At 35.8% G+C, this 16,442-nt stretch overlaps 1 protein-coding gene across 4 annotated transcripts in view; it reads left to right on the forward strand.

The window, feature by feature from the left end:
- The window catches only part of GSTCD (glutathione S-transferase C-terminal domain containing), a 58,041-nt gene extending 42,123 nt beyond the window's left edge, over positions 1–15,918 (forward strand). For all 4 annotated transcript variants that reach the window (XM_030492397.1, XM_030492395.1, XM_030492396.1 and 1 more), the window contains exons 6-12: positions 3,693–3,808; positions 4,023–4,067; positions 4,477–4,605; positions 7,114–7,247; positions 8,865–8,895; positions 11,738–11,807; positions 15,261–15,918. In XM_030492397.1, coding sequence (XP_030348257.1) covers positions 3,693–3,808; positions 4,023–4,067; positions 4,477–4,605; positions 7,114–7,247; positions 8,865–8,895; positions 11,738–11,807; positions 15,261–15,397 — 662 coding nt within the window. In that variant the 3' untranslated portion in view covers positions 15,398–15,918. The remainder of the gene's footprint in view (positions 1–3,692; positions 3,809–4,022; positions 4,068–4,476; positions 4,606–7,113; positions 7,248–8,864; positions 8,896–11,737; positions 11,808–15,260) is intronic.
- Positions 15,919–16,442: the final 524 nt, after the last annotated feature.

Genomic DNA, 16,442 nt, shown 5'->3' on the forward strand with positions numbered 1-16,442 from the left:
GGTTAAAGTCTTAGAGGTGATATTTGGTGTTTGCTTATTTAAGGAAACTTTAATGACTTTTCAAGTTTAACTTGAGAAATATGGGTGTATTATTTGAGGACTAAAGGATTGTATGAGCTTGAACACTGACAAAAAGTAATATAAAAATAAAGGGCTTTTTACCTTCTGAAAAGTTATGTTTCTTTGTGCCAAAATGAAGACCTTGAAGTGCCACAGAGACTTTAAAGCTCTGCTTGACAAGGGCTGAATTAACAGTAATCGTCAGAAATGTTGGATTTGTGAAGACAAAATATTTTTGCTGTGGCCGTTAATTGAAAATGAAAATGAATCTTTCTGGGACTGTATAGCAATTTGTCAGTTGGGTTTTTATGAAGGGAGCAAACCATTTTACGTGGGCCTTTCAGAGTTTTGTAGGAAAAGGCCATGTTCATCAAGGTTTTACCTTGTAGGGCTAAATTTCAAGCTACTTTGTCTTTTATTGTCCTTGAAAACCACAGTTAGCATTACTCATCATCACAGGGCTTAGAAATGCAAAATGATTTTTAATTGCAGAAGTTTTAGTTTAATTTATTGTCTGTTGCTGTAATGAAGGACTAGTTAGCCTTGCTAACTAACACTCTCTACAGGCTGCATCATGGCTCGCAGTGTTTCTGTAATTCTAGCCACCAAGCTCAAAATACAGAGATAGAGCAGACAAAAGATGTATTGATTCCAGCTTAGTTTTTTCAGTTTTTCAAGGGAATGTATGCTACTTATTATCTGCACAGTAGGGGAGGATGAGACCTTGTTTGTTGATGACCATGAAGAGTTAGTTTTCAGAGAGTTTTTAAAGGCTATAGGCTAATATATTTTTTTAAAGTATTTTTTATGAATTTAATACTCGGGAGGTGGACTGAGCACTAAGGAGTGGGTCTGTTGTTGCTGATAGAGCCTGTTATCATTCTACGTTTTGATTTTTAATGATTATAGGATCTCTTTGATAACCTTGCACAGTATGAAAATTTGATGGCATTTTTCAGGAGTTGTACTTTGTATTAATAAATCCCAGATGTCACAGGAAAACCTTAGATTTGGAGAATAAGAACAGAGAAGTGGGTAAGGAAGTAAGACCATTTGCATGCATGGATTTTTGTGCTGTTTGTGGCATGACAGGTGTGGTCTGTCCTTCACTCTTGTGCAGGAGAATGGCTCAGAACATTCTGTTAATTCTTGTTGAGAGGCAGGAATTGGAAACAAAATTGCCTACCTGGTACCTTTCATAATTAGGAAAATGGAAGTTGAAAGTGGATAGAAGAGAGCAATACAAAAGCTACCAGGGGAAAAAAGCTTTTACAACAAATCCCATTAAATTAATTGTGGCTGTTACTTGAGCTTGGGAAGCCTTGCAACTTTGTACTGTGAATGAGCTTGAAGTACTTCTATTACTTGTTTTCACCAAAGACAATTAATGAAGGCCAAAAGTCCATTTTGGACAACAGAGCTGACCTTTCAGCTTCACAGTATTTCTAACTAAGGGATTCTGTGTGCTTTGACTGACTTGAGATTAAAAGGGCAAATTCATACTGAATCTGTTAACAGAAAAACTCTGTTTATGCTTTTATCATGCTTTCAGAAACCTTGCTCTGGTTTTAGCTGAACCTGAAATTTTATCCAGTACTGAGTTATGTACACAAAGAACATACTTGTGTGGTTTTTAGTACAGGATTTTCTAGTTATTAATATCACAATACCTGTTTACCTAACAAATTAGAGATTTGACCCCACAAGCTGAGTTTCTAGCTCAAGCACTGTGATAGCACTTGATTTCGTACATGCTGAAATGTTACATCTTGCATTGGCTACAATTAGAACTATAGGTGTTGAGAACATTTGGACATGATCAAATGGAAGCATGAAAATTAGAGGCGAGCTGTGCACCACTTAAAATAGATATTTGGCACGCAAAGAATGAGGTTTTACAGCATAGTCTTTCATAAAAGGTTTTTCCAAGGATCTACTCGTGTGAAAGAGATGATTCCTTAAAATGTGTTTAACATTTTATATCATGTGGTGAAGGATTCATATCCACAGTCCTTATATACATTTTTGTCATTAGAAAGCATAATTTTCTGAGACTTGTCTTTATGGTAGCTTTCACAAAGTGTAAAAAATGTTTGAAATGGAGCAGTGATTTTATTTTTATAAAATGTACTATTTATACTTACAAAGTTGATAAGAAGCGTGGAACTTGTGTTCAATCTCTTAATTTCCATTAAGCAGTAGTACACGTTTTAATATGTCATTATGCAGTGCAGTCACCTAGGAATATTTTTTTCATGTCGTTACTCTTTTTTAATTACTGTCTGTGCAGTAACTGTGCTGAATGAACTCTGCCCTACTTCCTCTGTCTTCTGTTGTCAGTTTTTCCTCTTTTCCCTGAGTATATTCTCTCTTTTCCAGTATAGAATGTAATACCTTGAAAAGTGATTTTTTTTTTCCTTCTTCTACCCAGAGCAATGTAGTGATAATGTTGTCTGATGAGTTTGTTGAATTTGATGGATTATGTGTAAAGTGAAATGTTATTTACAGTAAAATACAATACAGAAGAATGTATTTTCAGGATAGGGATTTAAACAATAAACTGTATAATAAACGTAATTTATGATGATGAGAATTGAACTGCTTTTGTAGTAACTAGGAAACTTCATTGATTTGTGGGTTTTATTCTAAACTAATCCTCAGTACTGGGAAAAATGTATTTTTAATAGACAAAGTTAATGAATTTAATACAAAACTGGAGAGTGCCCATACTCAACTATAATGTGGTGCTCCAAGTAGGAAATATGTTCATATTTTAGAGAATATTAGGATTATTTCATCCACGTAAACCTCCTTCATGAAAACTCATTCATGAGAGTTGTTTCAGTACCTTTTTTTCTGATTGTAAAGATGAGCTCATGAATATTTTTACTGTCAATATCTATTTCAAACTCTGCTTTCTGAACAAACAAAAGGAGTATTAAATAGATCTGTCAGCATTCTGTTAGCCCCACTGAGACAAAATGCATCATTACAAATATGTGAGTGCTGACTAAACAGATTGTTGTATCTGAAGCACATTTGGAAGAAATCAGTAGTTTTTCCATTTGTGGTTGTGTTACAGATGTGATGAAAAGCCAAACTTTGCTATGTGGGAGTAGTACCTTCTTACACACACAGTAATTAAAATAAACAAAACTGCTATTATGAAAAGTGAAAATTGACAGGAGAAAGAGTAGAACTTTTAAAACCAAGATGCTGAAGGGTAGTGTATAGATACAGTAAATGGGAATGTATTCTGGCACCCTTACTGTGAATGTGTTTGAGCTCTGTTTCTGGGCATGATTTACAGGTTTGGAATATAATCAGGCTAGAGCTTAACTGATTTGATTGCTTTATATAAAGTTTAAATGAGTCTGTTCATAAGGATACATTAACAGCAACAACTGGAAAGTAAATCCTTAAATACACTAAAGGCATAGAGAAAGATATACCAAATACTTGTGAATTTATCTTAAAGTGGATTTGGATGCCTAAGTGTTCCAGACAGTTTTTAGTCTCAACCATAAATTTCAGTTGCAATGCTTTGCTATTACCCATAGCAATTACCATTTAAAATTATCAATGTTGAGAACTGCTGATCACTACCTAGGCATTTTCTTTGTCATCCCCAGGAAAGATGTCCAAAGACCGGGCTCTAAGGAAGCAGCAGCAATTGAATAATTTGGCGTCAGCAGTGACGAAGCTTGCTAAGCCTGGAGATGTGATTGTGGATTTTTGCAGTGGAGGGGTAATGTATATTTTTGTTTACATGATGTAATTTCTTTCAGCTTTCATCTTTGCAGTTCCAGCTGGTTGCTGCTGCAAAGCAAAAGGATGCATGCTGAAATTTTAGCTGCTTTCAAAGGTTCTGTCACTGGTTAGGGGATGTTTATCATATATGAGTCAACAACAGGGGACACTGAAAAGTGACTCAGATTTTGGTTTTTGTTTTCTTTTCACAGGGCCATGTTGGAATTGTTCTTGCTCACATGATGCCATCGTGTCAGGTAAATTCTGAGTAAAAAATAGAGAGGGTGTGAGCTTTTGGTCTCTGGTAATCATCTTAAAAAGATGTGCATGTAGGGAGAATAAATATGAAGATGTAGTTGTCTCAGCAGAGGACTTAGGTTTGAAACATGTAAATTTTTAGCGTAATCCCAAATGTGTGCTGTGCTTTCCTAAGAAAACGAAAGTTATAGGAAAATATAAAATATTTGCAAGCTGATTGATATTGACAAGTATTAAATGCCTTCCATTGTTGTTGGGTTTCCTGCTGATCATTTTGGAGATCTCGAGCTCTGCCACAAGTAGTGTTGAGGTTTTCTCAACTAAACTGCAAAGTTTTGTGCTTATTGGTGATGTACTTTGATTTCTCAGGGTTATTTTGCCTTACTTTCTCCTGTGTATTTAATCTAGGTGGTGCTCATAGAAAATAAGGAGTTGTCTCTGATCCGTGCTAAAGACAGAAGTGATGAATTAGGTTTAAACAATATTTGGTTTATTCAAGCAAATTTGGACTATTTTAATGGGACTTTTAATATTGGGGTAAGTTATTATAATTTTTCCACTTCAAAACTTCAGTGTCTGATGAATTGTTCTTGAAACAACTAAAATATCTGAGAGAAGAAAATTCTGTATGTCCTTAACAGACAGGGTTTTTTGACACTAGGAGAAGTACCCTTGTTATATTAATGTGTATTAAGTTAGTTGTATATTTTTTATCTGTTGCAAATTAATATTGCTTCCACATTATATGAGTGAAGAAAGATGTAATGTTTGTATCCTGTTACTTTGACATCAACTCTGCATTACTTGGCTGTTTTCTTGTTTGTTATCTGCCAGGAGTTCAAAAGTAGGTTTTAAAAAAAGGTGTCGACCACTTCCTTTTTGCTCCACATAACATTTCTGCCCTTATGAATTGTTAGGGTAGTGAAGATCAAGGTTCTGAAACAACCTCTTGGACTGCCAAACGAACTGGTACCTTGCACTATTATATGTTGTAGTACAGCCATCAACCACAATAAAGGATTTCAGCCTAAAAGCAAAGGCTGCCAAATATTTGCATGCTGTGCTCATTTACATGCTGACACCCAGAGGAGTCTGTGACATCTTACTTGGTTTTAATACTTCCATAGTACTCACAGGATCTCAGCTAATTTGTGAGAACAAGTTGAAAAGTTTAAGGTGGGGGGGGGGGGGAGGATATATTTTTTTGAACATGTTGAGTTCTTTCCTTTTTAAGATCACTAAAGTGAACCTTCGGTTTCATGAAACATTCTTTTGCCTTCACTTTTCTGTGTGCACTGGGCTGGTCTGGGGAGTTGTAGCTCCAGAAGTGTAAGACAGGGCAATGGTCTCACACTGCATTAGCCATTAGCTCTGTTGCTGTCTTCAGAGTCCACTTTGTTTCCATGTGTCTACAGATGTATAGATTTGTGAACCAAATGCATTATCTGCATTAGGCCTCACTTCATTTTGTTTCAGATAAAGAGTTCAATTTATAGGATATCCTGAGAAAGCTTTGTCTTAGATTTTATTTGTGATTTTTTCACCTGTCTAAATTGATTCCAAGAAACCCAAAGAAGTAGTCAGTTGGTGTAAAAGTTCATAGGGGCTCAGCAAAGCTACTGGTTTTATCTGCTGCTGTTTTAAGGTCTCTTTTCCAAATGTGCAAGTAAAGCAAAGCAGAGGTCTTTGTTTTCTGCTTGGATAGATGACCAAGTACTGTAATTACATTCTGTGATAATCTAATAGCTGTGATATTAAGAATCTATTTCTGACATTAAACGAGTTTTGTTTTTGTTGTTAAATTCATATGAACAGAAAACTTTTGTTGTGAAATTATTTTCTTACTAATGTTTTAATGTTCTGCTTGAGACAAGAATATTTGTTACCATCTGTATGCAGTTACAGTTTGGTTGATGATTAATGGTCTGCTCAGCTGAGTTTACATCAAGCAGTCTGCAAACAAAAAAGTCTTTGTTTCGATCTATATCTTAGAGCAAAGTTTTTATCTTGCAATTGCTGTACCTGGAAAAACAACTTTGAATCCTGAAATCTGAGCTTTGCAGCTTTAAACCTTTTTTCTAAATTTACAGTGAACAAAGAAAACAATGCAGATGTCCAAATCCGCACCACTGCATTAAGTCCCTAGTTTAATGAAAACAGAGAGCAATGTGGATGCATCAGGCCTGCTCTTTGAGCTACTGAGTACATTGAAGAAGGCAGAGAAAATAATGCCTCCATTTCACCTGGTCCGTTTGGTATCACAGATATTGACAGGAGACTGCTGCTTGCCTTTCCTTGCAACACACTGATTACAGCGAGAACTTGCCTTTCTGTTGGAGGGCAAGAAGAATTTGGATGCAATCTTTGTGTTGCCCAAACATGTGTCAGTGTTTACAGGTAGTTGTTGTGATAGTTTTAGTTTGAGAGCCCATCACTAAGAAAAAGAAATAAAGTATAAGAAAGGAAAAGAAAGGGAGGATGAGTTGTATTTGATGCTTCATCCTGCCCGATGTTTAGTTTCTAAAGTTTTTACATTCAGATGATCAAAATTTATACATAAATGTTGTCCTTTAAATGTGACCTTCAAATGTATCTGTTACTCTCTTGCTGCTAAGTAGAAATCCAGTTTTGAGAGAGTTCTTTGTATTTCTTAGTAGTTTTTGCTTAACAAAAACTTTCGACTCATCACGACAGTAGTTTTTCTTTCAATAGTTTTCTGGAGCTTTTTTTTTTATTTATTTGATATCATAATGCATTACACCTACCTTTTGAGTGCTTGCAGTGAGTGACCCTTGTTCAGTGTTGATGGTTCCCTTGTTAATGGAATAGGCCATAAATATACCTCAGCATAGATATGAAGGAGAGAAATGAAAAACTGAGGAATTGAGGATCGGTCCTTTGTCATAACAGCCTTCATTGCAAAAACTGCATCATATATATTTAAGTAACTCAATCAACAAAAAGAACTACTGCAGGAGGATTGTATTTAGAATATCACTATAAGGAATTTGCTCGTTTCTTCATTTTTTGTTTTTAACACTGTAGGTGGCTCTGCATGCATGTGGTGTGGCAACTGACATGGTGATCGAGCACTGCATCAAGGCACAGGCAGCCTTTGTCATCTCCCCTTGTTGTTATGGCTTCATTCAAAACACAGTGAAGTTTCAATACCCACGAAGGTAAATTAAAGCTAACAAGATAAACTTTAAAATATCAAGTTAAACGAAGGAAGAAAATATTAAAAGAGTATAGAACTGAAGATCATTTCAAGTATCTAGGTAATGATAAGTGATAATGCAGCTGTCTCCTCCTGTTTCTCTTTGCAAACCCATCCTGAAAGGGAGACAGATTGGTAGTTCCTGGGTTATTTTTTCTGGATCTATTCATCGTTCATAAGACTTTTTACTATCAACATTGTAAATGCAGTATGTGGAAATCTATGTAATATGCAGACCTTTTACCTTGAAATAACAAAGTTAATATAAAACTCATGAAAATTACTGTAAGAAGGGGAATTGGCATTTTACTGTTGGAGAAAGATGTTAGCAATCAGCTTAAAGAAATGGATCTGCTTTATACCACAGTTTACTGCTTGTGAAACTCTACTGATTTATTTCCAAGTAGGCAAGCTCTTCTGTATTTCAGTTCATAGTTTTAATGCTTTTTCGATGGACATGTTGTCATCTTGAAATCTGCCATGTTGAAGATACTTATGTATCTTAGGCTTGAGAATTTTAATGCCTTTGATATAAAGAAAAATTAAAAGGTAAGCATAAAGTGGCAGAAGATCAGACACTAGCAGCTTTCTGAGGTGGAGCTAGAGGGGGGAAGAGGTTTGTGGTTTCCCCAGAACAAGAAACCGAGACATACTATCTTAAAAGGGATCAACAAATGTGAAAAAAAAACAAACAAACTTATGCATGCATGGTAAATATTTTACATATTTTATGTAAGTGTGCTGTCACAGTAGTGCACAGAGAGTAAATATTGTAATTTATCAGTTTGATAAACTTTGCATTTAACAGTGTTTTCTTAGTTTGATTCTTCCATCTCTTTATGTGTGCCCCTTTTTGTTTTCTCTTTCGACACAGTAAAACAAGTAAGTATTGTTAAAGAAGATGCAATAAAATTTTAACCTTGATACTGTTCAGCTTTTCACCAGTTATGTTTTTAGATCATGAAGACTGGAAATGCTCGCTATGTTAGAAAATTTTTGTTGCTGTAGATGCTGTGAGAATGTGAATTCTGCGTTTGTTTCCTAAATTTGAAATCTAATATTGTAAGCCTGTGTAGAAAACTATCAACCTTCACTTGAGCTAGATTTTAGGGTTTGTTTTTTCTTCTTTCTTTATTTGATATACTCATAACACCTGATAGCCTGCCCATGTCCCCATATTGCCTGTGTTCTACTCAGTTCTCTTGTAGAGGCACCTTTTGTGATACGAACAAAATATATGCATGTCTAGAGGTTGTGTACATTAATGTAAAGTATTTATGTGACAATGTGGAAACGCTAGTAAATCTGTATTAGCATTTATAATGATTTAAAGAGAGATTTTTTTTTTATGAATAATATAACGGGAGAGAAGAAAAAAGAAAAGACAGTGCCAAATATGCTTTTCCTTTTCTAGTGAACTGGAACAGTAATGGTTTCTGGGGGTTTTTTTTAATGTGTTTCTGTAGGATACAGATATTTCTGTTTTGTTTAAAATGTGTTGAAGTATGTAATGATTGCTTCTGTTTTCCACCTCTGCTTTTTTAGATGTTAATTAAATTGGTCTATTTTTTTTTTTCAGTCATCAGTTCAAAGAAATTTTGTCCTATAAGGTATGTATAAGGTGGTGGTGGGGAGAGAGTTATGTGCAGTTTCTGAATTTCACTGGATCTCTTATCAAATAAAAGTGGTTATATTGTAATTGCAAGGAGGAGCATGTGTTAGGTGAAATGTTCATTAGTAGTGCAGATGTCATTGTGTTGCATTCTCTCCACCATCCATTTTTTTAACACTTTTTTCTTCAATAAAATTAAGTAGGTTCCCCACAATCATGATGTATATGTGAGCCATTCCTAAGATACTTCAACATGTGTCAGTTAATTACAGGATACTAATTTATTCAGGTCTTAAATACAACTGTTTATACTGTGGAAATGTCTGATAATTTTTTAGGTAAAATTACTGGGTTTATACAGTTTTCTGATAAATGTTATATTTCTCCATCTAATTTATGTCTGGAAGATTGGACATAGTGAGTAGGAAGAGCTTATACTTATCAGCAAGAATTTTATTACAGTATTGTTTTAAAAATGTTACTTAAAATTGTTTCAAAAATATTCAAATGTGTTTTGACCCTGGGGAGCCAGGGTCTGTGTGGAGATAGTCGGAGAGAAAAATGGGAGGAGGAATCAAGGAGGCATGCAGATCTGACAGAGTGAAGATAATGGGTAACAGGGGAGTGAAAAAGGACAAGAGCAGAGAGGTGGACAAGAGCAGAGAGGTGAACAACAGACCACTGGTACTGATCTATTAAGCTTTGTCTAGTGTATTTAAACTAGTTAATGATGAGCAACCAGAAATTTTAAGATTAGGTGCACTTAATGTGGCATGGAAAGAAAATGTTGACATTTGAGATTAGTGAGGCTATATAGTAACTTCAGTAAGTTTACATGTCAAATCCTAAACAAGGGTCTTGGTGTTTGCGATACAGAAATGAAATTTGGAGATTCAGAATAGTAATTTGTAACAGAAACATGAGACACACATTATTTCTGATACCCAAGTGATTTTTGGGACAGTGAGCCGTAGCAAAGACGCTCTATGTAGCAGATTATCCTTTTTAATCCTCAAGTAAGAGAGCATTTTAAAAATACAGAAAATTTCCAGCCATCTTATATAGGGAAGTTCAGTTATCTGGTGGTAGACTAATCTTGTCTTCATGACAGTCTGGTTTGTGTACAGTTTACACATGGAAATAAGTGTTCATAGATGGAGATTATAAAAGTGGCACAGTGAATTTGGACCTGCCATTATTTTTTCCCTTGATTAACATTCTTTCAACACATTTATATGTTTCTAACACATAAACGTGAAGAACTCGGGTTTCACTTCAGAAACAAGTTTATTTACTTTTATTAAAACGTATTAAAAGCAGACCTTTAGACAGGACAGAGGGAAATGGTGACGATTACAAAGTCGAGATGCCTAGATTAGGATGGTGTGTATAACCTCATTAAAACTCAGTGAATTTTCTTCTTAATCTGTTAGTCCATGGAGGTTTAAATCACAGGGTTTGTCAACACTGTAGAAGTTCCAGCGTTTTATAATTTGTGTTGCAGAAGGGCACAGAGGCTAAGGACAAGGTTAATAAATATTGCTGCTCTTAATAATGTAAGATTCTGTACAAACGGTCTAGGCTGGTTGGTGCCTCAAATAATCCTAGTTATAAATAACTTTTGTTATACAGCTAGCTGTATGCATTTTTATGTTTCATATTAATAAATTGTTACAGGTTATTGGCTAGTAGCCAAAGCTGCCATGTGTTAGCCAGACATTGTCTGTGTCACCTCCCTCCAGTTCCCATTTGAGATTCATTTCTCTTATCTTTCATTTTAGTGGGATCTAAAAAGACATCCAGAAGTCTGGCAATTCCAAAACTTTTTTGATGAGAACATTGTACTGTAATTCATTAGTTTATATCTGCAAGGAATAAGATTATGATAGCTGTAGATTTCTATCATGATACATTTGGAGACTGTATTTGTCAGACACTCTCCCTGTAGGAGAATTGGAAAGTAAAACTGAATAACTGCACAAACAGCTTCGAAAACTTGAAAGGAATTGAAGGTGTGGGTGTTCTAGTAAGCAAGTTAACTGTTTATGCACAAACAAAGTTTGGGCAGGTTTTAATTATTATCTTTGTTATTTTATGAGTGCTTTCTTCTTCTTTCTGCCAACAGGGAACGTGGCAACTTAATGACTGTGTCGGGGGAAATGATGTAGTCATAACTTGGGCTCTAGTTTAAGTAGAACAGGGATAGTTCGAAAGTGAATTGTGCTCATTTTGATGTAGGAAAATTTCTTGTTCACAGCCAGGTATTTTTTGCCTTCAGGATCAGTTTTGCCTTCAGGATCTTTTGGGTTGATCCTGAATGGATGTATTTGGCAGAGCCAAGGAAGTTTGACCCACAAGGCGATTGATTCTTCTGGGAATTAAAAATCACTGCTTGGGAGACATGTGCAGTAGATCAAATCACCTATTGAAGTATTTTGTCTTGGCTGTTATTGATGCAGAGATGCTGCCACATGCTAAAAGAAGTCTGTGTTGCTCACCAGTAATTGAAGGCAAAATTATTCTACAGAATGTCTTTGAAGAATGCTATCTTGTATACATTGCATCTAATTCAACTGCTGCAGAGAATTGGAGAAAATTTAGCAAGAATCAAATACTCATTGGTAGCCATGTGGTCGTGGCTACAAACACTTGATTTACACATATACTAACAAACCAAAGCAGTATCAAACCTGGGAGTTGTACACAGATAGTTTTTCTAGAAAAATAGTCTTCAGCATGATTTGATACTTTGAACCATTTAATTAGATTTTTCTTTCTTTATTTAGAAGAGGGAAGTGTGACTGGAACAAATTTATCTACTTTTTCTTTCTTTTTTCTAGGAGCACATGACCCTCTGCAGATTTGCAGATCAGACAGCTGTTCAGCTTCCACCTGAACGCAGACTAATTGGTATGAATTTCTGCAGTTGTTGTGTAAACTAGCTCTGTAATGACTTTACCATAATACATAAGGGAAGAAGTCGTACTTTTATGAACAGGACATGAAGTTGCTGTCTTCACACAACACTGGAAAAATCTGAGTTTCTTCACATTTCACGTCTTGCTGTTCTACACTGTGGTATAGAAACACTTTTCTTCTTTCAGAATGATCAAGAGATGGAGGGTTTGCATTTTACTGATTTTTAATTGCTTCACTTTCCCTCCCCTCTTCCCTTCCCTTCTCTCACAATTCTCTGGCAAGAATGAGGTGTTTGTAAAGTTCACTGAAGTCCTGCTATTGCCAGTGTATTTTACATTAAAAGCACAGATCCCTTTGTCCTGCTTGTAATCACTGGCGATAATTCTCTTACAAGGCCAAACATCTAATAGAAACAATAAGGCTAAATTGCAGAGGTTGGTTTACCTTTGGTCAGAAGGACAGCAGAATACATAACACTTGACGTATTTGGAATAAGCAAACCTGCTTCTTTATGCGGAGTATTTTAGTATTCTTTGACTTGCAAAAGGGTATAATGTGCTCCTGTCTGGTATTAATGTTCTGGTGGAAGCTATAAACCAGCTTCCAGGTTAGAAAAGGCAAAAGGGGCTGGGAACTCTCAGGATATAACTGTGCATTCTTGGCTTACATGAAACACTTAGAAAGTATATTAAAGCAGTAGTAGCAAATAATCATAGTGTTTTTAAAAAGCTTCATTTGAAGAATGTGAAGTTTTTCTTATACTCACTGCATAAAAAGAACATAATACAGATTCTGAGACATAGATAAGCATACAGATTCTTTTTATAACAAATTTGTTGGCTCTTTTACTATCATCACAGTATTTGGAAAAAAGTTAGTGTTCAGTTACCAGCGTAGCACCCCACGTTGTCTCCTGCTGAAAATTGGAAAAAGACCAAAAATGTTTTTGAAAGATTGTAACTTTCATCTGTTTTCTGTCTCAAACGTCAATTTTTTTCCCCACAAATATAATTTTTATGTGCTCTGCCCTGAACAAAAACCAATCAGAAATCTTATAATCTTATTCCTCTCCATTTCCCTACATCATTGCTTTTTCTGTTTTAAAGAAATGAGATCTTTTTCTTTAAGTTCCGTATAAAGTGAATCTGTTTCAGTGAATATCATTCCCATTTCAGTGTTCTGTTTCAGCTTTGAAACTGGTTTTATGGGAATATTGTTGGGATACTTGCAAATAGTTGAAGATTTTTTTTTGTTTGTTTTGTGCAATGCTTGATCAGGTATTGACAAAACTGCGTAGATTTCATTTAATGAAATGTTCCTGAACAGGTGGAGACTTTTTCTATTCTATTGCAAACGGCAAAATTTTTGACTATTTTAAGGTGGTATTGTAAACTGTATTTTAGCAATTACCACTGAATTTATGCAGCTCCGGTGAAGTGACAAATCATTTTGTTTCATTACCTTTAAGCACCTAAAGTGTTCAAGTACAGCATTCTGTCTGTGTCTGGGATGGCTGAAACAACACATTTGTCAAAGGAGTTATCACCAATTTCTGTAGTATCTCTGAATATAAAAATATGCAGTTGAGCCCAGTTCTCCTACACATGGCAATTCCCTCTTAAATGAACGAAGTTCTCTGTCTCATTTTCACTGGACATGTGTGCTTTATCCACTATATGCAGCAATGGGACCTGCGTGCAAACATACTGAATGGTTTTGTGAACATCACTACAGCCCACCTGATTTATTCTGTCTGATCACAGAACTGCTTCGTGTACTTCACAGTCTTCCTGGGAGCACCTGGAACCAGGCCCCAGTCGTGGCAATGCCAACTGCACCTTAGTGTGTACATTTTGGTTAATAATGATGCTGCCATCAGTGGCAGGAACATGTGCATGCTATTTCGTTCAACCAAATGCAGAAGGTGATTTTCTGTGAAGCCACAAATATAGAAGAATAGTGCCAGAAGAAGTAATTTACAGAGATCTAATAAATGGGTGATTTCTCCCAGCAACATATAAATCCATACAGTTGAAAAGTTCTCTTTCAGGCCTAATCTTATTATTGTATCTCTAAATTGTCTCCTACCCAATTACTACCCCTCTCAAATTCCAAGCCACCAACAGAACCCAAACAGAGTCCAAATGTCAATGTTGGTAAAGTCAAACTAGGGAATTTCTTTCGTAAATAAGGAATTCAGCTGAGAAGGAGAAAATACTTCTGGTCATTGGCTCACTGTGGAAAGACAGAATAGATTGGACTGAGTACTGTAGAGTGTGGTGTGCACCAGCTATTCTGAAGTACAAGGATGCTGAGGAGCATGTTTGTGCCACCTACTCAAAACTTCTACACCTACACCTACACTTCTACATCTGCACTGCAGATGCATGTCAGGGCTTGTCATGCTACAGGCACTCACGCTCTGTGTATATTCAGGGAAGAGAGATAGGCAGTTCCAGAGCATAGTTTGGAATGACGGATTTGTATCCTGATGGTAAACAAAATGAGTACTCCTGTCTCCTCCCTGCATCTTGGACCCCAAATATATTTAACTGTACAGTTCTGTCAGGAACAAAAGAGGTAGGATCATAGGCTTTTGAGACTGAAGCAGGACTGTGCCTTGTTTGTGACTTGAGACTGTATGACTGTTAGTGATAAAACATTGCATGGAAGCGCTAAATCTTTCTTGCAAGAGAGTTTCAAGCTGATGAAAATATGATCTGACAAATCAGTTCTGTATTTCAGAACATAATAATTATAAGGAGTAAATATGTAAAGACAAATGCCCTCATCAGCTTGGCATGGCTGTATCATTATACAAACTTCTAAGCAGAAAAAGCGCTGGAATTTGTCCTTCCCATTTTTTTTGCAGGTAAATCTGAGATAAGTTTAGTTTTTATTAGTAATTTAGTATTTTTGTTTATCAGTAGTTACATTCATATGTCTCAATTCAATTACACTGGATCACTGTTTGGTATTTTAGTCTTTTATTGATACTCAATAACCAGAGATTTTCAGATTTTAGATGAATGTGCAGGAGGAAACCAGTTATGGATATAAAGGGAGTAGAAGTTTGGCAATTCAGAGAGCTAAGCTGTAAACCAGGCGTTTTTTTTCTTCTGGGCTTTTACATTAATGCATGGATTTTTCTGTAAGCTTTGAGAACACTTAAAAATAATTGTGCCTGTAACATTTCTCCATATATAGAGTTAATAATTCTTCTCAAGAAATGCTAAATGAGGGTTACAAGTCACAGATGTGATTTAGAACTTTTAATGATTGTCTATTTGAAGTAAACCAGATGAAGATAGTTTTTAAAGTAAATTTGGAACTTATTTTTTAGATGACTTACTGATGTGTTTTCCTAACATTGAATATTGAAGTGCGTGTTTCTGATAGTTTCTATATTTTTAGTGTCCATGTTCTCCTTTGGTCTCGTTTTAGGAAAGCAGTGTATGGGGCTTGTGGATTTGGATCGGGCATGGGCTGCAGAAGAACAGAACTACTCTGTCCAAGTTATATCTATGGAGCCAGAGAGTTGTTCTCCAAAGAACAATATGCTTGTGGGCATCCCTACTTAAGAGTGTGAAACTTGCATTCGATTTGAACTTGAACATAAATCTTCAGTGCATAATGACATCCAGCAGATGCAAGCATAGCTGGGAACCAGACATTGGGCCCGTTGCATCCGAAAAAGGAAGCAGCACAGAAAGTCTTAAAAAGTGAACTGCATGCAGAGCATCACAAATCGCACTTGCAATGTGTCATTAAGCAACTTTTGGTTCTCTTCCTGAGAAGCTTCTGGATCTAATGACTGTGTGTGGAATCATATCCATCTGCAAAGGTTTAAAAACCAGTTGGTCTCACTGAAGAGAAGGTGATTTCCTTTTTAGTAAAGCTGTCTTGGCTGCTTCAAAACTGCATTTGTGTTTATAAGCAGAGCAGTTATCAGCTAATAACACAGATCGTTAGAGGAACAAAAAAGATCAACTTTATGGTGTCAGTGAAGAAGGCTGTGCAGCAGGTGGTGGCTTGACTTTGCTAAAGAATTCCATGCTTCTGTAGGAAAATTATTTTTAATAAAAGTTCATCAGAATACTTAGGGCATTGTTCTGCTTATTGTATTCTAACTTACCAATCTTTTTAAACAGACTTAAAAATTATATTACACATGGCTTCTGTAACAATGCATGTGAAAGTGTGTTTAATTAAAGAAAGCAAACCCTTAATTATCTGTTAACCATGTAACAGGAGCTAGTGAGGATGTCAGTGAATGGATACTTCACTGCTGCCTCTGCCACTGCCATTTGAGGTGTATAGCTTCCCATTCTTCAGAACTTTGCTGTAAGAAGAAATTTTTAAGGACAGTTCATGTGTCTATATACATCACCTTCATTGATCTTTATATTCAGTTTAAAATTTGAACAAAGTTCATTTGAAAAGATCAAACACAGTCGTGGTACTGTACAATGAAAATAAATGTTCTATGCTCTGATTAGTAGGCAGTGTTCTACCCTAATTTAAAATCATCTGTTGACACTAACACAGTGGAAAATAGCTCCTAATGAGATTTTACTGCATATTTATGGGTTTGATACATTTATGAATTCTGCCATGGATTAATTT

The sequence above is a fragment of the Strigops habroptila genome, chromosome 7 (assembly GCF_004027225.2).
Source record: "Strigops habroptila isolate Jane chromosome 7, bStrHab1.2.pri, whole genome shotgun sequence".
NCBI lineage: Eukaryota > Metazoa > Chordata > Aves > Psittaciformes > Psittacidae > Strigops > Strigops habroptila.